Source organism: Phoenix dactylifera, chromosome 12 (genome assembly GCF_051530095.1).
Source record: "Phoenix dactylifera cultivar Ajwa chromosome 12, Ajwa_hap1_PhDact_Kaust_v1.1, whole genome shotgun sequence".
Taxonomy (NCBI): Eukaryota; Viridiplantae; Streptophyta; class Magnoliopsida; order Arecales; family Arecaceae; genus Phoenix; species Phoenix dactylifera.
Genome location: NC_143201.1, coordinates 15,196,491 through 15,221,335, shown reverse-complemented (window position 1 = coordinate 15,221,335; position 24,845 = coordinate 15,196,491). Strand labels below are relative to the sequence as shown.

The window sequence follows — 24,845 nt, the reverse complement described above, 5'->3', positions numbered from 1 at the left end:
GCTCTCCATCAATTATGAGAAAAGTTTGATCGGCTCTATCAGAGACACGGCCTTAAGTGTGAGGAAGTGTGTCATGGTTAAATTGCAAACTTCTACCCCTTCCTTCTATTATCTTGCATTGTCTTTGTTGGTAGGTAAGCTTATTTACCAAAGCTGATAGGATGCCTTCGATTTGAAAATTGAAATCCTAGCTCTTCATGAAAACTGTAACAACTCAGAACCCCATCCAAAATGGCTAGCCGGAAGGTATTATTTGGGTTTCTTGCTCCTGCATAAGTATCCAAGATCTACCCAATGAATAACTGATGTTGGACTAAACACACGTCCGCACGGATCCTTACATACTCCCTCCGTTCAAGTCCTGACGTTTTCGTCAGGCTAAGTGTTCAAATCTATTCAAATCTATTTTACAAATACCACGATCGGCCCGTGGTCAGCTCTAATGGAATGTGTTCCAGTGTCCCTTAGTCCACATAGGTTATGTACTGGGTCCGCTCTGATACCATTTGTAACAACTTAAAACCTCACCGAAAATGGCTAGCCGAAAGGTATTATTTAGGTTTCTTACTTCCAAGATCTACTCAGTGAATAACCGATGTAGGACTAAATACACATCCGTATGGGTCCTTACAAAAACTAAGTTTCTTTCTTTTATAAATCTTGTTTTGACTGCTCTTCTTTAGTATTGCACGTCTCTTTTTGAGCTGCTAGGTTGGTTTGTCAGGCAGTTGGATAAATAGGATGGAGACTCTTAAAATCTGATCAAAGCCTTGGAGGAAGCAAATTAGTTGTAGGTCGCAGGAAAATTAGTTGTATTTCTAAGCACAAGGGGAATCAAATGGAAACATACCTCGGCTCCGCGGAAATTAAAGCTTCCTTCTGGCTATGCTTAATGAATAAACCTGTAAAACCCCCGCCCCCCCCCCCCCCCCCCCCAAAAAAAAAAAAAAGAAAAAAAAAAGAGGTTAACGGGCCGGCCCGAAAAGACCGGACCCGTATCCCTCTTATGATCGTGCCCTAGGCACGATCGTGGAAGAAGAGGGGTGAAGGGGGTGAGGCAGCGGCGCTAGGGAGGTCGATCACCAGAGGAGGCCGACCGTCGGGGAAGATCGATCACCGGAGAAGGGAGGTTCCAAGATCCGACCGGTGGTTGAGGAAGCCATAAAGCCTTCCCCTTCGGCGAAGACCTCTCCCACAAATCCGGTGAAGCTCACGGATTTCTCCACCGATTCCTCGCCGAAAGGGCCGCCGGAACACCCCCACCGGACCGAGGTAAGCATGGTTTCTTCCTTTGTGTTTTATTTTCTGGATTTGGGGCGGCGTGGGTGAAGATTTGGCCGGTGAAATCGTCGAAGAAGGATCCGAAACAGGGGTACCCTGTTTCGGCTTCTCTTTACGGATCTTGCCGCCGGCCGCCGGCCGTCGGGTTGGCCGGGATTCATGGCGGTGGGGTTGGTCGGGGTATGCGAGGGCCGGAGTTGAGTTCTAGGGCTTTGGTTGGAGATGGGGGATGGCGGATCCGAGGCCTTCTTCCTCGTGATCCCGTCCCTTCCTTCTCTCCCTCTCGCGTGGGTTGGCCACCGGCGGCGACGACGGTGGTCGGAGGAGGCTGCTTGGGTTGCCGTCGGGTGGGGAAGGGTGAAGAAGCCGAGCCACCATCACGGTGGCCTTTCCGTGGAAGAAATGGAGGAAGGGGGAGGGGACAGTGTCGGTTTTGGGGGAAGAAGAAGAAGAAGAGGAGGAGACCTCTTCTTCTCTCTTTCACTTGGATAGCCACCATCGTCGGCGACTGCAACAGGGGCGGCCGGCGATGGTTCGGCCAATGGTGGCCGAGGGTGGGGAAGGTGAGGGCACAGCCACCCTGGCTGATGCCCTTGGACCGAAGAGGTGGAGGAAGAACCCTTCTCTCTCATCCACCTCTTCTTTTAGTCTCTTCACCGGGACCGATTATCGTCGCGGCGTGGCTGCGGCTATGGCTGGCGATGACGTAGGCTGGCGGTACAAGGTGGGAGTCGGGCTACCCCGACTGCCCTAGATCTGGAGGGATTGAGATGTTTGGGGATCTGGTGATGGACCCCATAGTAGATGTGAATTATGGTTTAGAATATTTAAATATTAAATGATTTAGTTGTGATTTATAATTGATGTTGTAGAGGAAGAGTCGGCGGTGCCAGGAGATTTTGATCAGGGGACTCAGCACCCCAGCGCGTAGGTTGTGATTCGGACCATGTTTGAGTCAGTCTACAATTTCGGTAAGAATCCCTACATCTGAGCACTTCTATGCATATATTGATTTATCGTTGGATTTATTTACGGTTTTGATGTTATTGCTTGTGAGTTGATATGATACATATGAGACGAATTTTTATCAACATATTTTCATTATTATGTTGTTATTGTTTATGAGTTGATGCGGCACCTATGAGGCGTGCATGTTGTTTATAATGAAAATATTGAGATAAATTCATTTGGGAAGAAATAACATATTTTTGAAAATTTATGAAAATATGTGATGTGATGGGAATGTGATTGAACATGTAAAACTAGACATGTAATATGGGTTGGACTAACCTTGTCATGAGATAGCCTCTACGAGCTTATGCGTAGGATAGCTGCCACGAGCTGATGCGTGGGATAGCCTCCACGGGCTTACGCGTGGGATAACCTCTACGAGCTTATGCGTAGGATAGCCTCCACGGGCTTACGCGTGGGATAGCCTCTACGAGCTTATGCGTAGGATAGCCTCCACGGGCTTACGCGTGGGATAGCTGCCACGAGCTTATGCGTGGGATTTGTGCAGTCTTGGACTGGGACATGATCTTGGTTAGTCCAACGCCAGAAATGAAAAGTTTGAAAACTTTGGAATTTGAGTAATACGGGAATGGATCACATAATGTAAAAAAAAGAACAAAGGATTTGTGTATATGTACTGATTACATATATTTGTTGTTTGTTGAGCTTTTGAAATGATGAAATGACATATATATTTTGATACTTGATTATTTTATGATTTTATTGTGTGTGGCTGTTGGGATTCTTACTGGGCTGGAAAAGCTCATACTACACTTCCATTTTTTTTTCAGAGGCACTGGATTCGTAGAATCTGTCGGATGGGACAAGAAGTGAGCTCGATCTGGAGTCAGACTGCTAGATAGTTAGAAGTCAATTTATCTTTTATTTATGGACATTTGAATTTATGTAATCATTCAGTACATTTTGGCTGGATTTGATTTGAAGTACATTAATCATTGATTTTGGTATTTATGGAATTATTGGAATGATTGGAATTGTTGTTTATCTTAGGCCTTGCATGATCTTTAGGGCACTGCTCTAGGGATCATGCGGCCGGTCGCGTGCCGGACCCGGGTGATGGGTTCCGGGCGTGACAAAACCTGACACCAGAGAGAGCCTCCAAGAAAAGCTTGGAAAGTATTTAGGAGGGTGTGTTTTCTGTAACTGTTCAACTGAATTTGTGGATCACATCTTTATAAATTTCCAATTCTCTTAAAGTATATGGACTGTCATCTGTCAGAAGACTGGATGCTTCTTTTATTTTAAAAGAGAGAACAGTTTACCGAACCAAGGGAAGGCTTGGTCCAACTCATATGATAAAATCAACATTGATGCCAATTGAAAGCCAACATCTTCAGGGTAAACTCTGGGAATTTACATGAGAAAATATGACAGTCCAAGAGTTGATAAGCCATCCTATTGGTCGAAACATGATAATTCCCTTCTTTAATAGGAGATTTCAACTTCACCTTGCAGTGAATTAAGAGTCAAACCGATCAAGATACTCTTCATCGGGAGTCATAATAGGTATATTTTGGATAAAAATATATTTAATTATTGTAAGAATATCTTTGAGAGAGAGATCTTGAGAACTATATTGGCACACTTATATGGCCCTTAACAAAGAGTTTTTTGAGAATAAAGAAAGTTGTTCGATAGAGATATTTTTAAAATGGTTTTATCTTAGACGAGGGGTATTTTGAGATCTATATTGACACGTTAATACAGGCTCTAGGATATGGGTATTTTGAGAACAAAAAAAGCTTTATGTGGTGAGGATATTACAAGATAGTTAAAAATTTTAAATATCATGGGTATCAAGGAATAGGGGCATTCTGAAAATAATTAAAGTTTTTACATACTTGTTCCTAGGCTTATGTGGTTTTTAGGGCTTTTAGGGTTAGGTAGGATTTTAGGATTTAGAATTTCTTAGAAAGGAGGGAAAAGATTGATAGGGTCAGTCCGATTCTTAACTTTTGACAATGGTTTGGCTTGGCTTGGGCAATGGGCGTACGTGCCCTCTGGCTGAAATCGAAGGCAACTTCTAGGCCGCGCCAGCGCTACCGATAGAACAAACACCCCCCCCCCCCCCCCCCCCCCCCCCCCCCCCCCCCCCCCGCCTCGGGCGAGTCCTCTGTCCTCCTGCCCATCGCCATCTCTTTCTTCCCCCGCCCCCCTGGATCGACAGAATAACGACGATCTCTGCACCAGAAATCCCAAATCGGTGAGATTTTGATCGCTTGTGGGATCTTTTTACTTGAAAATCGTCGAACTGGTTCTTTCCCCTCTCCATCTCTACCTGAATTCTTGTGAGAAATTTGTAATGGGCGTGATTTGGCTCTAGGAATTTCTTTCTTTCTAATTAATGAAAAATTCGATAGAAGATTTCAAAATTTCTGTTTTAATCCTTTTTTTCGTGAACCAATATTGTTATCTTTTCATATTTGTTTTTGGGGGTTGGGGGGGGGGGGGCGGCGGGCGTGTTGATGTTCAATGAATCATTTGGACTTGAATTCTGGGATCCTTGAATCAGAACTCGTAGAATGGGAATTAATGGAAAAGAGAAGTTATTATCTGTGTGATATATATGTTGGAAGGACGAGATGGGTGCAAGCTTCTTTATGGGCACCATATTGGGATAGCAATGGAGATGCCTGTCTTGCAGTTACGGAGCCAGAGTGAAAATTGGTTTCTACTACCTTCAGGTTGTGGGATTGGTCGGCTAAACGCAAAGTTTGAAGAAGGAAAAAGAATTTTTTTTTAGGAAAACGTTTTTATATGGTAAAATCTTGTTCGATGGATTACTGTAGTTCCTCTAAAATCTTCTATTCTGCCCCATCATAGGAAGTTTTTGAATTATGTGACAGCAGATTATGCCTACTGTGCTAAAGTTCTGATCTTGTTCTTGTTTCTTTTTAGGTGTAATCATGAGACTCAACAAGACTGAAGTGAATTTGAGAAGGTTGCTTGCAGCTGCTCCTCACCAGCAGAATAAAGCAAAGCTCATCCATGTGAGTTGAATGCATGTAATTAGTATCGTAGGTTCCAAATGGTTTTCATGAAATTTTGTTGCTGCTTTATCTTCTCCAACATATATTCGATATAGTGTTCAGTAGGTTTTCATATTAGACATGTCTCAAATCACGACATTCTGCTTGTGCTTTTGAACTTCTTAGAAAAGTTAGGATCACAAATTAAATATCTCAGAAGATGAATAAAACAATATTACGAGTAAATGTTAATGCATATTCCATAATATGGATTTCCTTGAGTGAATATATAGTCATTGTTTAATTTTCAAATCAAACTTGTAAAAATATATTGCTTATGTTTAGTAATTCTGCACTTTTGAACATCTATGATGAGCACAAGGATCACTATGGATTTATTTTTTCTGTAAGGAGACATATCGTAATTCTCAATCTTGTGGATTAGAAATTTGTGGCTATATTGTAGTTCTCATTGTGGTTCTCACCTGATTGAATTTTGCTCCTATGTACATGACCATAATTAATCTTGGATAGATTTGTCCTTTTAGTTAAATGTCATTAGGTTCTAAATAGCTAACCTTCTTAGTACTCAAACATGGATCCTAAACTGCTGGATTTTTAAGACCAATTGAAAGGATGATAATTATTAGTTGCTGATCAAGTTTTCTTCCCTCTGGTTAATTGATAAACAACATATCTGAGATACAGATCTTAACAACTAAGGATAGTGTCTGCATAATTTTACTTGTCAACGAAATTATAGTGGGTATATATATGTAAGCATGGGATATGGTAATAAAAAGCTTCCTTTTAAAAACAAAGTATCAATCTTAACCATTCCATGTGAGGTCTTGCCCTTTAACCGGAAGCTTTAGGTGTGTGCAATTGTTCTTGCCATGGGATTTTTTTAAAACAATCTTTAGAAATAATGTTTTTGAGTAGCTAGTATCTAGGGGCAAGGTTTTAAATGCCGTGGGATGGGTTGTCCTAGTTTCTCCATGGAACGAGATGCCCTGCTGTCTCGCCCATCTCGATCATATATCCTGATAGATATCCTCTGTCTCTCTCATATTCTTTTTTTCTTTCTTTCTTTTTCCTCTTTCTTTCCTTCTTTCCTTTCTATTTTCCTTTCTTTCCTTTCTTTTTTCTTTCACTTTTTTGTTCCTTCCTTTATTTCTTTTTTTTTTCTTTTTCTTTTGCTTTCTTTTTGCTTTCTTCCTTTTTTCTTCCTTTCCTTCCTTTTCTTCTTTCTTTCTTTCTTTCTTTACTTTTTCTTCTTCTTCTTCTTCTTCCTTTTCACTTTTTCCTTTTTTTCCTTCCATCCTTTCTTTCTTTCCTTTTTCTTCTTCTCTCTCTGCATTGATGGGTTTCGGAGTCTGGACCCCATTTCGGTCCCATTTTTTTACAGAAAGGGGATGGGATGGTTGGGATGCCCCCTATCCCACCGGGACTTAAAACCTTGTCTAGGAGAACCAACATATTTTAAAACTATTTGGAGAAACAAGTTTAACTATCACTATATAACTAGCTACCTTAATTTGCATATTGTTTTCTGAACTTATTTGTGCATGATATGCCGTACCGTATTGAACTGGATGGTACCGGACGTAACGTTCCGTACCGGTTCGGTACCGGTGGCGTACCGATCCTCGGTACGCAAAAAAAAATTTCGTACCATACCGTACCGACACTATGCTAATGTGGCACTGGTATGGGGTCCGGTACCGGTACGACAAACTTTGTTATAAACATTAATGAAAACACAAAATTTAATGTCTTCCATCATAAACAATTTTGTCTTCCTAGAAAGTAGACAGTTCCATAATTTTCAGCATGATAAGGTTAAGTTATGCTTATTTGTTGTCAAAGATAATCAATATTGATCAATTCTCAGTTGTTGAATGGCATGGAAGACATGTGGATGAAATTTTGAACAAATATTTATGTTAATTTTTCGTCTTCATAGAACCCTTGTAAGAACTTGTTTATTGTTTATTCTTCATTTTTTCATAAAAAGAAGTTGAAAAACTAATAAAATTGATTGCATTACTTTTAATATTTGAAATGTAGGTCATAGTGGCATGCTAGATTCATGTTGTTCACATGTTGTGAAATTTAACAATTCTAGCATCTTATTATTATTATGTTATTATTTTATACTGGATTAAGTTGATTGAAAGTGATGCTGTTTGCTTTTCCAGTATGTCACCACATTAAGGGAACAATTAGAGCAACTAGGGGCAGAGAGAACACCAGAGGGAATATCAAGGTTTGTCTAATCATTTTATATGCTCATCCTCTTTTATTCTTTTTTAAATAAATGTTATCCATTTAAGAAAATATTCTCTCCATAATCTTAGACTGTTAACTAGCTAAATCTGGTGGATCCTTCGTTTGCTTAAGTCCTTTAGAGAGAGAGAGAGAGAGAGAGAGAGAGAGAAATTTCATGCCTGAGCTCGAGAGAAGCCTTTAGAGAAGAAGCCTGAGTTGGGTGGCAGTTGAAAGTAGTTGATTCAATAACATATGAGAAGCAATTGAAGAGACTATAGAGGAGAGATGGAGTTACTGGGTCTAGATAGATTTCTTTTTTAATAAAAGCTAGGGGATAACAGAAGATAAAGAAGGTTACCAAAGGAGAGGAAAGGAGGAAGTAATTTTTGTTGATCATGGCTAGAGATGAGGTAGGGAACAAAAAGATTGCAGGTAACATAGTTGAGTAGCTAAGTTGAGTGGTAGCATAGAGGGGAGCATGATATAGGTGATGAGGGAAAAGAGGTGGTTTTGTCTGACAATCTGGCCATCAGGGATTCATTAGACATCACATTCTTAGTTTGTCAACGTATATAGAAGTTGGCCTTGGCTGGCTAGATACAAGTAGAAAGACCCCATAAGCTTGTGAATCTTGGATTGAATCCATACTAAAACTTTCTTGCCTGTACAATTCAGATAGGCTATTTCTGCATCTCACATGGACCTTTGATAAGATCGAGTTAGGAGTGAAAACTTATCAAGCTTCATTGGCCCATCAGCTGCCCAGATAACTTACAGTACCGAGTTTGTCAAATTGATTAATTTTATCATGAAAGTCTATCAGGTCTGTAAGTGCAGAAAATGTTTGTCTTTTAAACAACTATTACATAACTACATGGTTAAAAGAAGTATATGAAATATTAAAATAGACAAGTTAAATAAATATGGTTTCTTCTTCCTTTCACACAAAATAAATTATCTGGGAAGTATTTTGTAATTTCTTCAGGTCTTACTCAATATTTTTTGACCATTATGTTACAAAGAAAAAAGAGTAAATTACAAAAATCTCCCTGAGGTTTACATTTATTACACTTACACGGTTACACCCAATATTTTGTAAAACCTACACTTACACCTAGTTAAATTAACAACATTAATTAAATTGCTTACCTTATGTAAAAAGTTGAAATTGCCCCCTTCCGCCTCCTATACACACCCAGTACCCCCGCTACTCCCTCTCTCCTCTCTCTTCTTCTCCTCTTCTCATCCGTCATCAGCCTCATCAATGACTTCTTCGAGAATGGCATAATCATCAATAGCGGGCCTCCCCATACACACCCAACGCCCCCACCACTCCCTCCCTTCCCCTATTCCCTCTTCTTTTTCCTCTCTTTTTCTCCTCCTCCCATCCTTCATCAGCCTCATCAACGACGACCTCTCCGAGGCCGCATTGTCAGCGACGGGCCTCCCCATACACACCCAGCACCCTCACCACTTCCCCCCTTCTTCTATCCCCTCCACCACCTCCTCCTCCTCTCTCTTCTCCTCCTCTTCTTGTCCTTCATCAACCTCATCAACAACGACCTCTCCAAGAATGGCATCATCATTGGCGGCGGTTCTCCCCATACACACCTAGCATATCTTCTAGATCTTTCAACTTAGGTGACATTGGAGAATATGAGATTTTTCAGCCTTGAGAGCATAATAGAGGAGTTTGAGATGCTGATGGAGGATGCTGGCTGCATCCAGAGAGACCCTTCAAAAGGATTCTCGAACAAAATGGTGATGCAGAGTACTTGCAAAATTTAGACCTTCGAGGAAGAACCGAACCCAAGAGTTTTTAAGGCTTGTGTTCCCTTGGTCACTCATAACGATTTGGAGCCCTACATTTAGAGGATCATCGATGGGGATACCTCACCCATTCTTCCAGGGAAGCCTATAACATCGATTTCGTTGAGGTATAACTTGGGGTGCTTGTTTACTTTGTGCTAACTGCTACTAAGTAGCAATTGCCTGACAATGGGCAAGCTTGCATTTTGCTACAGTTCTGGCACCACACAAGAAAACCCAAGTTTTTTCCATTCATCGAAGAACTAGTTCAGTCCACGATGTAGATCTATAGGACTTCATTTGCTTTTAGAAACCGGTACGGATTTCTTCCACATCGAAGGCCTATTTTCTCTGTGTACTAGAGATTGGCCTGTTGATCCAACTTTAGTAACAACTTGTGAGACTTTTGACTATGCTTCATGACTCATTATGTTTAGAATCATTTTTTCCTTAATTTCTCTTCTATCTAAGTTGTCTATGCATTGGAAGTTCAATAGATGTAGCGTTGTTAATGGGGCTTTTTCGTGTTCTTCTGTCATATTTTCTTCGCCCAGTAGTCCCATTCTTGTGAAATATGCATGATAAGTGAATATGAACTTGTATAGAAAATATAAATTTAACCTACAATGCTATCCTTAGTCGCTTTCTTGAAATTTCCTTCTATATGTTCATTTATACTTCAAGATCTTTCATACTAACTTGAACAGACTTCTTCACACTCTTTGAGGGAGAGGAGTTGGGAGATGTTGTGGTGGGTTGCGAGGTCGAGGGCCTAGAAGTAGATGAGGAGGGCTTGGATTTTCTTAAGGTTACTTTGGTCACTTAAGGTTTCTTTAGTCATTTGTTAATTTCTTTTCTGACGTGGCATCTGGGTCCCATTTAAGGTCAACGGTTTGACTAATATTCTGTTAATTTATGGGTTAAAATGTTGGATAAAAATAAACCTTAAGATGGTATGCTTAGGTTTTTTAAACTATTAGGTGTAAATATAATTTATCCCTAATCTCAAGGAGGCTTTTGTAATTTACTTTAAATTTTAATAATACTATAATTACATTACATGTAACATTATAATAATTGTACGATAGATGCACTATATTATATAATATAATAAACCATATAATAGTTTTAACTATTATATTTATACTATACTATATTATATTGTATTGTATTATGTTATGCAAGGTTTTAAAAATCGATATCGAAGGGTATGCTTATTTTTTTGAAAATACTAGTATGGTATTGGATATTGACACATGGTATAAGACTGCATCCCGTACCAACACACTATATACCAGTGCCAATTCTCTATCGAAATGGTATGTTACCACTTGTATCATCCTATTCTGGCAATTTTAAAAATCTTCATCTTTTGTTGTATTATATATTACAATATATGTTATGCATTATATTATGTTGTAATATATTATATTGTAATATCTTTAAGTTTTATATAGAGTAAATTACAAAAACGTCCCTGAGATTAGGTGTATACTACACTTACACCCAATAATTTGAAAAACCCATGCTTACCCTGCTGAGGTTTATTTTTATCCAATATTTTAATCCATAACTTAATAATGTTAGTCAGACCGTTAAACCTTAAATAGGACCCAAATGCCACATCAAAAAAAAAAAAAAATAACCAAAATAACTTTAAGAAAACCCAAGCCCTCCATGTCCACTTCTAGACCCTCAACCTTGCTGCCCACCATGACGTCTCCTAGCTCCTCTCTCCCAAAGAGAGTGAAAAGTCTGTTCATGTTAGTACAGAAGATCTTGCGGCATAAATGAGTGCATAGATGGAAATTTCGAGAAAGCGACCACTAAGGATAGCATTGTAGGTTAAATTTATCTTTTCTATACAAGTTCATGCTCACTTATCATGCATATTTCAAAAGAATGGGACTACTGGGCTTAGAAAATATGATAGAAGAATATAAATATTAACAAAAAAGGTCCTATTAACAACACTACATCTAATGAACTTCCAATACATAGACAACTTAGACAGAAGAGAAATTAAGGGAAAAACAATTCCGAAAATAATGAGTCATGAAGCACACAATCGAAAGTCTCACAGGCTGTAACCAAAGCTGGATCAATAGGCTAATCTCTAAAATAGTACATAGAGAAAACAAGCCTTCGATGTGGAAGAAATCTATACCACTTTCTAAAAGCAAATGAAGTCTTATAGATCTGCATGGTGGATTGAACTAGCTCCTTGTTGAATGGCAAAAACTTGGGCTTTCCTTGTGTGGTGCCAGAACTATAGCAAAACACAAGCTTGCCAATTATCAGACAATTGCTACTTAGTAGCAGTTAGCACAAAGTAAACAAGCATCCCAAGTTATACCTCAATAAAATCGATGTTATAGGCTTCCTAGTGAGAATGGGCGAAGTATCCCCATTGATGATCCACTGAATGTAGGGCTCCAAATTGTTATAAGTGACCAAGGGAGCACAAGCCTCAAAAACTCTTGGGTTCGGTTCTTCCTCAAAGGCCCAAATTCTGCAAGTACTTTGCATCACCATTTTGTTTGAGAATCTTTTGAAGGGCCTCTCTCTGGACATGGCTGGCATTCTCTGTCAGCATCTCAAACTCCTCTATTATGCTCTCAAGGCTGAAAATTCTCATCTTCTCCAATGTCACCTAATTTGAAAGATCTAGAGGATATACTAGGTGTGTATGGGTAGAACGCTGCCAACGATGACACGGTTCTTGGAGAGCTCGTTGTTGATGAGGCTGATGAAGGACGGGAGTAGGAGAAGAAGAGAGAGGAGGAGGGGATAGAGGGAGGGAGTGGTGGGGGTGCTGGGTGTGTATGGGGAGGCCTGCTGCCGATGAAGATGCCGTTCTCGAAGTGGTTGTCATTGATGAGGCTGATGAAGGACGAGGAGGAGAAGAAGAGAGAGGAGGAGGGGATAGAGGAAGGGAGGGAGTGATGGGGGTGCTGCGTGTGTATGGGGAGGCCTGTCACCGACGATGACGCCATTATCAAAGAGGTTGTCATTGATGAGGCTGATGAAGGACGAGAGGAGGAGAAGAAGAGAGGGGAGGGAGTGGTGGGGGTTCTAGATGCGTATGGGTGACGGAAGGGGGCAATTTCGACTTTTTACATAATGTAAATGGTTTCAGTAATGTTGTTAATTTAACTGGTGCTCTTCCTCTAGTACTATATAATATACATTATTTGATCTATAAGGTTTCATTACAGAGATTCATAAACTAAACAAAACTAACACAATTGATAGTTGTTCCATACTTTAATTGCTTGATCCTCTAAAAAGTTTAAACTATTTCTGTTTCTTTCTAAAGCCTACTGCCATTTTGGTTAATCTCTGTCATCCCCCAACAATTGCATCCTCCTAGCATAATCCTCATTCAACAGCTTTTGGAGTGTGAAATTATTTGTCTATACATTATTTTTTCTTATTTTTAACGAACTTAATGTGCACGCATGATACACATGTTCATATATAATGTTCACTGGACCCTCTTTCTTGAGCTCTGCAAAATTTGACTAGCTGTCTAAGCAAGATGCAGTACCTGTCTTTAATAAAACAAAAGAGATTTTGGACAAACATTCCATAACCTATCAAATAGAATGAAAGTTTTATGGATGCGCACATACATTCTTGTATGTTGTGATCACCAATAATTTTGAGTTAGATACAGTACATGCATCTCGAAGTTTTACTTTTCGGTACTGCTGGTGCATAGAAAGTTTTGAAATACTGTTTGAGGGTATAGGAGTCATGTGTCGCTATAGTATGTACCACGGTATGCTGTCGTATCAACTCCTGGTCTGCCAATATGGGATGGCATGACATGGTACATACTGCAGTGCAGGATGTTTCATATTGCAGTAAGGTCAGCTTTTCAACCCTCGGTGCATGTACCATTGCAAGTATTGCAAAACCACTTTGTAACCTTTTTTTTTGGGTACATACTTTTTAACTTGTTCATAAGGCATTTTTAGCATGGAAAAAAATACAGAAAAAGAACTTGTTCATATAGTAGTCACAATCTTTTCTGACTTTTCCTCAGTGTTTCAAAAGCAAAATTGAATGAATATTCAGAGAAGATCGAAGCCCTTGCAGCCAAATTATCTACTCCATCGGTATGTTTATCTCTTCTCTTTAGACTCACTAGGCTGTTTTCTAGGGTTTTGTTGAATATATAATTGATGGAGCATACTTTAAAAAGAATTTTTGTTTCATTTCCAATACAAATATTCATAATTATTGATGTTTGTCATAATTTTAAAGAATGATTTTTTCATATACTTCTCATTAATAATGTTTCATAGTTGATTCTAATTAATACATAACATATTCTGCTTGAAACTATCAGATTACATGCAAATCGATTAAGTTGTTTCCAGTCTCCAAGTTCGGTAAATTTTACATCAGTTTTATATAATGTGTAGATTGCCAAAATTCATTCTTTTATAAATCAAGCTTTTCCGCCATCTCTGTTTCTGGTCCATTTTAGATCTCAAAATGCAATATAAGCATCAGTTTTTATTCGTACTGTGCTGTGGTCAGATCCTGGAGGTTGTATGAAATGCCACCTTTTTCCATTTAAGGCAAATTGATTGTGATCTTTTAGTGCAAATTATTGTGAGCTCTTTTAGTGCAGATGGTTGGGAGTTCTTTTAGTGCAAATGATTGTGAGCTCTTTTAGTGCAGATGGTTGGGAGTTCTTTTAGTGCAAATGATTGTGAATTATTCTTATGACTGAAAGCTATCTTCAAGTAAACTTATTAGTTAATACTGACAACCTCATCAGCCAGAACCTGTGAAGGTTGTTGATGAAACTAAAGATGAGGAAAGCCCCTCTAAGTCAGAACAGGATGGAAACTATGTGAACGCCCCTCGTGGACTGAGAAGGAGAACTGTGTAAGCAAAACTGCAGCTCCTTGTGTTGACATTGTCGTTGCTGGTTTGTTTCTGTGTTCCTCTCTGCTTTGTTGGATTATATGACTTCACTTTTGTTCAAAACTAAACAGAGCTCATGTAGAAATTGAAGATAGCATCCAGGAGTCTAAGGAGAGGGACTCAGCAACACCAATTAAGTTGGATGCAGCAGCGCAAATTCACATTGAGAAACATAGGTGTGTTACTACCAACATATCATAATTTTCATCAGTTTGATTTGCTACATTGAGAAAATAGACTTGGTCTCTCTCACTAACTCGAGTTAGACTTAATCATACCTCAGAATTGTCATCTTTCACTCTGATTTACTCTTGTTTAGACTGCCACTTATCATTGATTTTCATCCATTCTGCTTTTGTGGTTTATTATGATGGACCTGCAGGGTTTGTCCTGTTTATAGAAAGCAATGGCAAAAAATTTTTAATCATAATGTGTTGACTGATAGCCTTTCCATGCACTTCCTTCTTGCATTACTGACAGCTCATCATTGATTTTTTGTTTATGGAATAAAAAATGGGTGCTGATGTTGTGCATTGCTGCTAGACTTAACGTTTGTTTATGTAATTGGATGCCTCTATCTTTTGTAAAATTGCTGGCCTATAATATCTCGGTTTAAGAACATCACTAAAATTGGAGTAGAAGATTGTATCAAATTCCATTGTGGTTTTGACCTTATTTTGAAACTTAATAGGGATCCATCAAGCGAACCCTTAATATGTGGGACAGGATTGTTTTGTATCATCAATTTGGCATATCAGTCATCTTTGTTTAAGATGTCCTGTTTCTTTTTGTGTGCTGTTCTACATATTTCTCCTTTCCCATCTATCAATTAATAGTTCAATATCTTTCTCACAAAGATATTTACTGTCATATGCTTCAGTGTTTGTTCTCTACTAGATGCATCCATTTTCAGCCGTACATATCTGGACACCTAATACAGTACTTGTTATCTGGCTTGTTATTTTCTTTATTTCCTTTTTACCAGAAAGCTTCAAGAAGATTTGACGGACGAAATGGTAGTGTTAGCACAGCAACTTAAGGAAAGCAGTCTTCTGATGAATCAATCTTTGCAGAACACTGAGAAGGTAAAAATTGCATGTCTTTCTTCTTCTTCTCTTTCTCTCTGTTTTTATGTCTACACTTTTGTGCACACATCCTTGCATGCATATGTGAGGGGGCTGGAGGTGGATGTTATCAGCAACGTTTCTTTAGATGCATAAATAATTGAAATTGAAGAAGAGAGAACTTAAAAACCTCACCTCTTTATGCTTAATATGCAGACCCTTATGGACCCCCAAAACAGGGCCATTCAGTCATCATAGATTGACCATTGGATTATAGTTGAAGGCTGAAACGTCAAACATCTACTACAAAAAGAAAGGAAGAAATAAAAGAAGGTCGCTTAGAATCTTTTCTTGCATTGGGTCAACTTTCTTGCTGTTAAAATCTCAAGCTGCACTTCCATGAAAAGAGAGACCTTAATCAATTTGGGGCTTCGATATATATATATATATATATATATATATATATATATATATATATATATATATATATATATATATATATATTAAAAAACTTTTCTTTTGGACCTAAAATATCTTGCCACTTAACAGCTGTATATTATCATGTTGGATGATATTCTGCCAGACAAGGATTTCCAGATCATTCATTTACTAGCTCGTGGTGACCACTTTACTTGTAAATATGATATCCTGTTGGATTGCTGCAAGTATTCTTCCATTTTTCCCATCTATGATAAATTTATATACTATCTCCTTTTTAATGAACAATTTGCTGCTGTATGCCGTAGTTCTCTAAACAGATGAGAATGCAAGAGTTGTGTTACACTAGGAAATTAAGGTGGTTTAAGTACATAGATAGGAATTAGAATTTGCAGAAGTTTAGGATTAAATGCTGGAGAATCATCTCTGGTGATTTGAGCATACACGATAAATATCTAAAAAACCCTAGTTGAAGAGGGACTTAGCTTTCTGCTATATGAGTTAAGAGGAGGGGAAGGCCAGATAATGAGAAGGTGTGAAAAAGGATGTGAATAAGCCTCTAGTAACAATGAATATAGCCCTTAATAGAAATGGTCAGCAAAGATGGATTCACAGAGACAGCACCAACTAGTAGGAATAAATAGATTTATATGGTTATGGTTACTTAAGCATCCATCTTGTCTATATTGAGTAATGCACTTATTACTTCATTTAAGTTTGGAACTGCTAGCCCCATTGACCCTAGTTCTATACATCCTACCCAAAATTAAAAAAATAATAGCTCCGATTTTGATCTAGTTGCTTATCTTCAGAAATAGAATTTTTCTTTGACTGCCTTTGGTGGAAAACCAAGGGCACTTTTGGTGTTGACAAGAGTCCTGCAACTTTTAAAGTGAAAAAAAAGAATACTTTCTAAAAGATTTAATTTTTGGTAATATCATTTGAGAAGTGCTTTTATGATAAGTAGAAGCCATAAAGACCCTTTTAGGAGAAGCTATTTAATTAACTTCTAGCTTCTTCTTTTGTGAGCTTGTTTCATGTCTGGCAAGCCCATCCATAAAAGGTAGTTATACAAATGCGATTGCCATTTTCAGTACATCAAAAGTATTGCCATTTTCAATACATCAAAAGTACTTTTAATTAAGAACTTAGATGAATCTAATTAATTATAGTATAGGTCGGTAATCCATCAATTACTAACTAGTCTAGAATCAGAAATTTGTGGCTGGTCTGAAAATTGCCTCTGATGACAGTGTTGGGTGGATTTAGTTGGAAGTGATTTTATTTATGGATGACGGTAAACTGTGTTTGCATGTACACATATATATGTATATACATACATATACACATACATTAGGGGTTATTACTCGGTGCAGTGGTAAAAGGCTTGGGCTGACAAATGCAATGATTCAAGTCCTACCACGGCTACTTTGTGGCCAAGTAAAAAAAAGTTAGGTCTGTTCCCACTCCGCTCTTCTGAGAGACCCCGGATTGCCAGGATTATAACTGTTGAATAACCGTTTATGTGCGTGTCTGTGCAAAAATTATTTTAGATTTTTCATAAAGAATGATGAAATAGATGTTAGCAATGGCTAATTTGAAAGTGAGAGGTTAAAGATTCGTTGCTCTGGATATATGATCCTGGAAGTTCAGTTACAGTTAAATCCATTCCAAACATTAATTGAATAGGATTGAAATTTTAAGGAGAGATGGGGTGGGGTGTATTGGAATGTTATTTGGAGATTAATATATGGCCAAGAAGATCAGGTTTCTGTTATGGAAAATGATTCAAAATAAGTTTCCCGCAGCATTATGCTCATGAAAAAATTGTTTGATGCCAGATAGCATATGCAGCCAGTATGGAGTAGAGAATTAAGTTCTTTACCATATGTTTTAGAGCTGTCAAAAATCGAGAGAAGTATGTTCAGGAGTTCATGAGATGGTTCATGGATAGAGAAGTGGATGCAGTAAAATATTGGCATGCTGTTGTAATTGATAGGCAATATGGCCATTATAGCAGCTTTTACTTGTTGGAATTTATGGAAAGATCGAAATAGTGCTGTCTTAAAAGGAGTTTGTAGGATAGAGGAACAACATAGCTTGGAGAGTTGTTAGAGGTAGGAATGCCAAAGTGTATCGTGGACCTAATTAAGAAAATAGTTTATCTGTGAGTAGAGACATAACCGGAATAGGTTTTGTATGTTGGGATATGCATGGGGCAGATGTCTATTAGCGGTGGCATAAGAGAATTTGGACCGATCAGATTCAAAAGCTGTGTTTGGTTACACAAAACGGCCGTTCCATTGACCAGAAAAGTATTCCTATTTTGACATCATAAGACTAATGTCTAGATCTGACGATGTTACCGATTACACATGTATATGGAGAGGAAAATGGTGCCACCGACTGGCTGGCCAACTTGAGACAGAGAAAGCAAAGGAATCTTATTGGATTTTGAATTTTCTTACTAAATTGATGCAAGTTGTTCATGAAGTGCTCAAGTTTTTTGAAAGAGTGGTGCAGCTCTTGTATATTTGTATTATCCATCTGTCTCTATTACATAAAAAAATAATATATTATCCTCTGAATCTTGTAAGGTTCACATATTTGATAGGGAAAGGTGCAGCCTTGTACTTCAGAAAGTCTAGCAGATGCTGCTTAAATGCTGATATGGTGATCCAGCTATCTGCTTAAATTTTGACCTAGTCTGAAACATTGTTTAAAAACTTGTCAAGTTGACTCAAAACTTTGCCACATCAGCTCAACTCACAAGTTTTCGAGCCGACTTGATAGGAGACTTGGCTTGTGTGAAACTCAGATTTTGGATGAGTCTTGACTCGGCTGATTCACCGAGTTACTCAAAACTTGGTCCGAGCCATTTGACTTAATCGAGTATTAAATATTAATTATAGTCCATTTCAATACTATCTGTTTTTAAGATTTTCATCGAAACAAGTCATTGGAGGTTTTTTTTTATAATATATTTAATGTGAAATTGTAACAATATGAATGGAATGTAAAGCGTTGGGGCTTCTATTCCTCACCCATCCCACAACTGCATCATTCCCAATTTTGATTATGATTTTAGGGGGTTCTGCTAGCCTCTGCCTCCTAGCCTCAATATCAAGATGTAAGTAATAGTTAATGGCATGGGAAATAGTCATTGCTGATTCTTATTTTTTTATTTTAATTATTTTATTAATATATTATTTGTATGTTAACAGTAAATTATAGATTGAGGGATTTATGTCTGCATGTATATAAATTTCTCTATTTATGTTCTTAAACATCAATATTTAATATTAAATGTATATATAATAATAATAATAATAATAATAATAATAATAATAATAATAATAATAATAATAATATATATTTTTATGTATAAACATTATCAAGTATAAATGACATAATCAAGTCTTGATGCTCAAGACTCACTGGGTACTTGATCGAGTCTTCGAGCCGGCTCGACTTAGCTAACTTTGAAGCCGAGTTTTTGGCTTTTCAAATTATGGTCTGAAACCGATTCAAAGCTACATAATATTAAAGTTCTCAAAATATTATTGTGTCATCTGCATATTGCTAATCTCTTCTTTTTAATTCTCTGTCCTTCTAGATCACACACTTTAAATGCATGCATGTCTTGGTGAAAAAATTGAACTTTTCCATACTAAATAAGTTGATATCTTCATTGTTGCAAGTTTAATTATCGCAAACATGTATAACCAATTTTCTATTGCTACCAATAGTGCTTATGTGCAGATATCAGAATTATTTTCTATGGAGCTGATTAATTGTTGTCACTGGCTTCTCTTGATTTTGTAACTGAGCTTTACTATCATGGCTTAAACAGATACTTGATTCTACTGAGAGGGCAGTGGAACATAGCTTGGCCAGCACCGCCCGTGCCAATGTACGGGCCATGGAGGTGTACTCAGAGAGTTCCAAGACTACATGCTTTACATGGCTTGTAATCTTTGTCATGACTTGTATTTTCATCATGGTGGTTCTACTCATCCGTGTGACTTGACTTGCCTTCTGTCACCAGAACATGATTTCAACTTCTGCTGTTCCAAATTCAAGGTAGTTTGCATCCATAATTTGGTTCCAAATAAATCATCTCCATACTTAATGTTTGTGATCTTTTATCAACAGGGAAGTACTCTGCAGTAAGTACTCAGGCAGTATTTAAACTAGAAGCATTCTCTACCTGGTGGGAGCAGTGGGTTTGAAGACTGAATAGTTTTTTGCTGAGATGTAGTAGTTAAATCTTAGAAGAATCACCTGCAGGGTTCAGACATATAAACAATATATCATGAGAAGTTCTGTTTTTCCTACTGTACATTTCCAAAGCTTTTGTTTCCTGGTAACTCTAGTTTCTCTCCTTGGTTTTAGAAATTTCTCGCTCCTTTTTTTTTCAGAGAGGACTGTTTTGAAATAAGATCTGGACTATGGGGACATGGGTCCTTCTCTAATGGTGAATACGATGGGTGAAAGAAATTTAAAGAAATGCGTAACATCCTCATTCCTTTCAATGCCCCAATTGAATAGTAGAAGCGCACAACTAGCCTAGAGGAGTTTGGGCCTACATGCTTATCCTTGTCAGGCTTGGACCTTTGGCTTGTGGGGAGCTCAACATCCTATCAATTGGGCATCTTGTGATTGTTTGAAAAAATTAGTAGAAAAAAAAAAGTTATAACCCTTTGCCGGTTGATGATACTGAGCAATAAGTCGGAGTAGGGAATGACTTTCTTTCACAAGATCCATTGACATATGCAACTTACAATTCACTTAGACTAAAGTGGTGTTTGTTAAGAATATTAAAATAAAGATGCAGTGTTCCAAAGTATTTTTTTTTAAATAAATTTTTCTAGCTTTATTGATCTGTCCTCGTATGATATAAACACGGAGCACTATATTGATATCAATCATTAGGAAATACTGTTTAATTAAAACATATTATGGTTGTACTCTCTAAATATAGATCGTATAGTTTTTTTTTTTTTTTGCTAAAACGGGCATTTCATACAACACGGGTACAAATACACCAAGTAGAATATGTAACCAAAAAGTCTCGGAATATACTGGGCAAATCATCCTCACCAACCCATAGGGTGCCTTCTGAGTGGCTAGCAACATACGCCGCCCAGTCTGCCGCCTCGTTGGCCTCACGATATACATGCATAGCCCGAAAGGTAACCCCCTCCCTCACTATCAACTATATGTCACGGAGCAAAGGATGAACTCCTCCATCGCTGCGAGTGCCCTGCTGGATTCAGCTGATCACTGTGGCCGAATCGCCCTCTAAGAGAATGAAACTCGCATGAAGTACATGTCGTGCATACCGTAATCCCATCCAAGCCGCACGCAGCTTTGCCCCTGGGACCGAGGTATCAAAGATCTGACAACTCCCTGCCGCCACTGTGCTGGAGCTCGGGCCCTTGATAACAAACCCCGCCCCTCCTCTCCTGCCCTCATCGAGGACTGAGCCATCAAAATTGACCTTGAGGAAACTCGGGGATGGGGGCTCCCAGGTGAAAAACACTGTATGAGAAGCTGCCGAAGTAGTATGGGGGCCCCAGGTGTCCCGAGCTGTCAAAGGTCTATGCTCTGAACCTACATGAAGGAACTCTGCTGCCTGTGCCCGAGCCCGCTCCATCACGAACCGTGGGGACGGATTGTGCTCGCCAAACACTCGGGCGTTCCGGCCATCCATAGCTGATAAGCGATGCAGGACACCCTAATAGCCGCCCGACACATTTGAGGGGAGCTAGACCAACGCCGAACCTCCTCTAGAAAGCAATCCCTCCGACTCCACACATCCTTCGGGATCCCAGACAACCTCCAGGTCCGCCTCGCCCAGACACACTGGAATAGTGCGTGATCCACTGTCTCGTCTACCTCACAGTACAGGCACACAGAAGAGATGCTAACACCATGTCGGCTCAACGCCGAGCTCGTCGGCAGGCGGTCCCAGGCTACCTTCCAGAGAAATAGTGCAACCCTCTGGTGTAGTCCAAACCTCCATACCCAGCCACAATCCCTACCCAACTCTGACTCCTGCTGATAACCCGAGAAACATTACCAACCTTGACCCTGGCCCTGCAAGTGGTGTTCCATACCCTGACATCTGGACCTGCTGATCCCGAAATGGGGAGAGCTCGAACCTGCTCTGCTAAGTGCTCCCCGAACAACTAGCCCAGTTTGTCGGTGTCCCACTCTGCCTCCCCCGGCCTGAGGTCGCACACCCGGAGCCCCGCCGTCCCTTGACCGCTAATCATTGTCGGCCACAACCTCAACGGAAGTGCATCCACCCATGGGTCCTCCATCACATCAATGCTCCGTCCGTCGCCAATCAACCATCTAGAATGTGCCAGGGCCATAGACATATACCTTCCAATCTCCCGCCACATAAAGTAACCCCTCCAACTGCCCACCACCGGTCCAGCTAAGCCTGCCCGACAATATCTAATGATCATGACCTGACTCCATAATCTGCATGGCTCCAGAACAATTTGCACTGCCCGCTGCGCCAGGAGTGCCTCTCGCCTCACTAGAAGTGACTGCACCCCCAAACCACCCTCACTCAGAGGCAGACAAACTCTCTCCCAGGCCACCAGATGTACCCCGTGGCCCCTCCCGTAGGAGCCCCACAGGAAACGGTGCATGAGCCGCTCTATTCCCACCAGCACCGTCTTCGGCACAACAGTATGGGCCATAAGATAAACAGGCATAGAACAAAGAACTGACCTGACCAACGTCAACCTGCCCATCATAGAGAGTGATGAGGCCCTCCAGCCCTCAAGTCTACTCTGCACTCTCTGCACCAAAATGGAGCACTTCACCCTCCGCAACCTCCTCCTTGTAATTGGGACTCCAAGGTAGTCTAGTGCCTCCTCCTGCTCTTGCATCTCCAATATCGCCCTAATCGCCCGTCGCGTCCTCCACTCCGTGCTCGGGCTAAAGTGTATAGAGGACTTCTGGGGATTAATTCTCTGTCCGGACGCCGCACAGTGCTCAGTCAACACTCTTTGGAGGGCTCGAGCGTTCGTCGCCCTCGCTCTGGCAAGCAGCAGACAGTCATATGCAAAAAGTAGGTGAGAGATGGGGCGAGCCCCAGGGGTCGGACTGTAAGCATCCAACTCCCAGCTCTCGCAAGCTATATGTAAAGCACGAGAAAATACATCAGAGCAAATGATGAACAGATATGGGGACAAAGGGCATCCCTGGCGAAGCCCCATAGTAGCTCGAAAAAAAGGCGAAGGCGTACCACTGACCAGTATGAAGAAACTAGGTCCCTGCACGCAGCCAAGTACCCAATCAATCCAGGTCGGATGGAAGCCAAAACTCTCCAACGCCCGTCTGAGAAAATCCCAGCGGATCCGGTCATAAGCACGCTCCATGTTCAGTTTCATTGCCATCAAACATCGCCTCCTCGAGGCCAGCTGTAAATCTCCCATCATCTCCTCAGCTAGCAAAATGTTGTCTGATATACTCCTTCCTCCCACAAACGCTCCCTGCTCCTTACTAATAATGCTAGGCAGCAAAGTCTTCATTCTCCCAACCATAAGCCTCGCCACTACTTTATACAAAGTAGTACACAAGCTAATGGGTCTATAGTGGCCTGGCTACGATGCATTCTGACGCTTCGGGATCAAAGTGATATAAGTAACCTGCCAGTCATCTGCCATCACTGCCCGACTGAAATATAGCTGCACTGCCTCCACCACTGATCTCTGAATGATGCTCCAATATCTCCGAAAGAAGAAGGGCGGAAATCCGTCCGGTCCTGGGACCTTGTCCTCTGCCAACGCCGATACCGCCTCCTGCACTTCTGTATCTGACACTGGCTGAATCAATGCTACATTATCTGGCTCCTCAACTCTGACTGTCGGCCTAGGGAGCTGACCAAACACATAGGACCCCCCCTCCCTCCGTCCATCTGGATCTAAAAAAATCGAATAGTACCTGTCTCACCGCAGAATCCTCCTCCACCCGCTGGCCTGCCCCAACTATCAGTGATCGTATCATGTTCCTTTGCCTCCTGATGACCGTCGATCGGTGGAAGAAGCTAGTGTTCTAGTCCCCCTCCTTGACCCACTGTGCCCTCGACTTCTGCCTCTAGAAAATCTCCTGCTGATGCAGCAGCGAGTGGTGAGAAGACAAGTAACGTCATAGGTCCGCCATCTCAACCTCCTCAAGCTCCCCATCTCAGTCCTTCCTCCCTTGGAGATCTGCAATCAACACCTCCACCTCCTCTTGTCTCCGGAAGATGTTGCCTACAATCTCCCGGTTCCATCTGCAGAGACGGCGTTTAGTGAGATCCAATCTACGCGACACCCTCTGCATAGCATCCCTCTGCACCGGCATGCCCCAAGCCTCCCTGACTACTTCCCAAGATTGTGGGTATGACAACCACAGCTTCTCAAATCGGAAAGGGCTGTAATGACTGGAGCACGAAGCTGTAGAAATCAAAAGAGGACAGTGATCTGAGGCAATCGGGGCAAGATGACTAACCTGACAGGATAGGAATCACTGAATCCAATCCGGAGATGCAATAGCCCTGTCAAGCCACTCCCACACTCTCGCTCGTCCAGACTGATTGTTACACCAAGTAAATCGCGGTCCAGAGAAGCCAAGATCCACTAGACCGGTCACATCCAGAAACTTCCGAAACTCCCTCCTGTCTACTGAATCAGAGTAGACCCTACCACCTCGTTTCTCGTTGGGGCTCAGGATACAGTTAAGATCACCCATCACCATAGTCGGCACTCCCTGAGTCAACAAACATGTCAGCTCGCCCCAAAGAGTTCTTCTTGTCCGGTAGTCAGTACTAGCATAGACCCCACACAGGACCCACGGAGGTTCATTTGGTTCCGAGATGACCATCACAACCTGTTGAGAACAATTGCGAAAGACATCTACAGAAGCCACCCCCGCTTCCACAACATCAAGATACCTCCAGACAAGCCCTAAGACTATACTACAAAGGATTCCCAATCACCTGCCAAACGCCGTTGCACCCGGCGTAACCCAT

At 40.5% G+C, this 24,845-nt stretch overlaps 2 protein-coding genes across 6 annotated transcripts; one reads left to right on the top strand and one right to left on the bottom strand.

The window, feature by feature from the left end:
* Positions 1-764: 764 nt before the first annotated feature.
* On the top strand, positions 765-20,178 carry LOC103717472 (Membrane fusion protein Use1). 5 transcript variants are annotated; one of them, XM_089926541.1, is made up of 11 exons: positions 996-1,272; positions 2,154-2,252; positions 3,084-3,122; positions 5,212-5,303; positions 7,484-7,551; positions 13,414-13,486; positions 14,158-14,267; positions 14,378-14,482; positions 15,292-15,391; positions 19,662-19,891; positions 19,964-20,178. In XM_089926541.1, exons 4-10 carry the CDS (start codon positions 5,220-5,222, stop codon positions 19,836-19,838), a joined length of 717 nt encoding a protein of 238 aa, XP_089782667.1. In that variant the 5' UTR covers positions 996-1,272; positions 2,154-2,252; positions 3,084-3,122; positions 5,212-5,219; the 3' UTR covers positions 19,839-19,891; positions 19,964-20,178. The 5 variants fall into 5 exon arrangements, with proteins under 5 accessions (XP_089782666.1, XP_089782667.1, XP_089782668.1 ...); XM_089926542.1 differs by having other exon boundaries at positions 998-1,272; positions 3,084-3,154; XM_089926543.1 differs by having other exon boundaries at positions 1,036-1,272; positions 3,084-3,198.
* Positions 20,179-24,019: 3,841 nt separating this feature from the next.
* Positions 24,020-24,845, bottom strand: LOC149751548 (uncharacterized). The gene is made up of 3 exons (XM_089926779.1): positions 24,813-24,845; positions 24,418-24,703; positions 24,020-24,270 (listed from the first exon to the last, which is right to left on the bottom strand). The coding sequence occupies exons 1-3, from the start codon at positions 24,843-24,845 to the stop codon at positions 24,020-24,022; spliced, it is 570 nt and encodes a 189-aa protein (XP_089782905.1).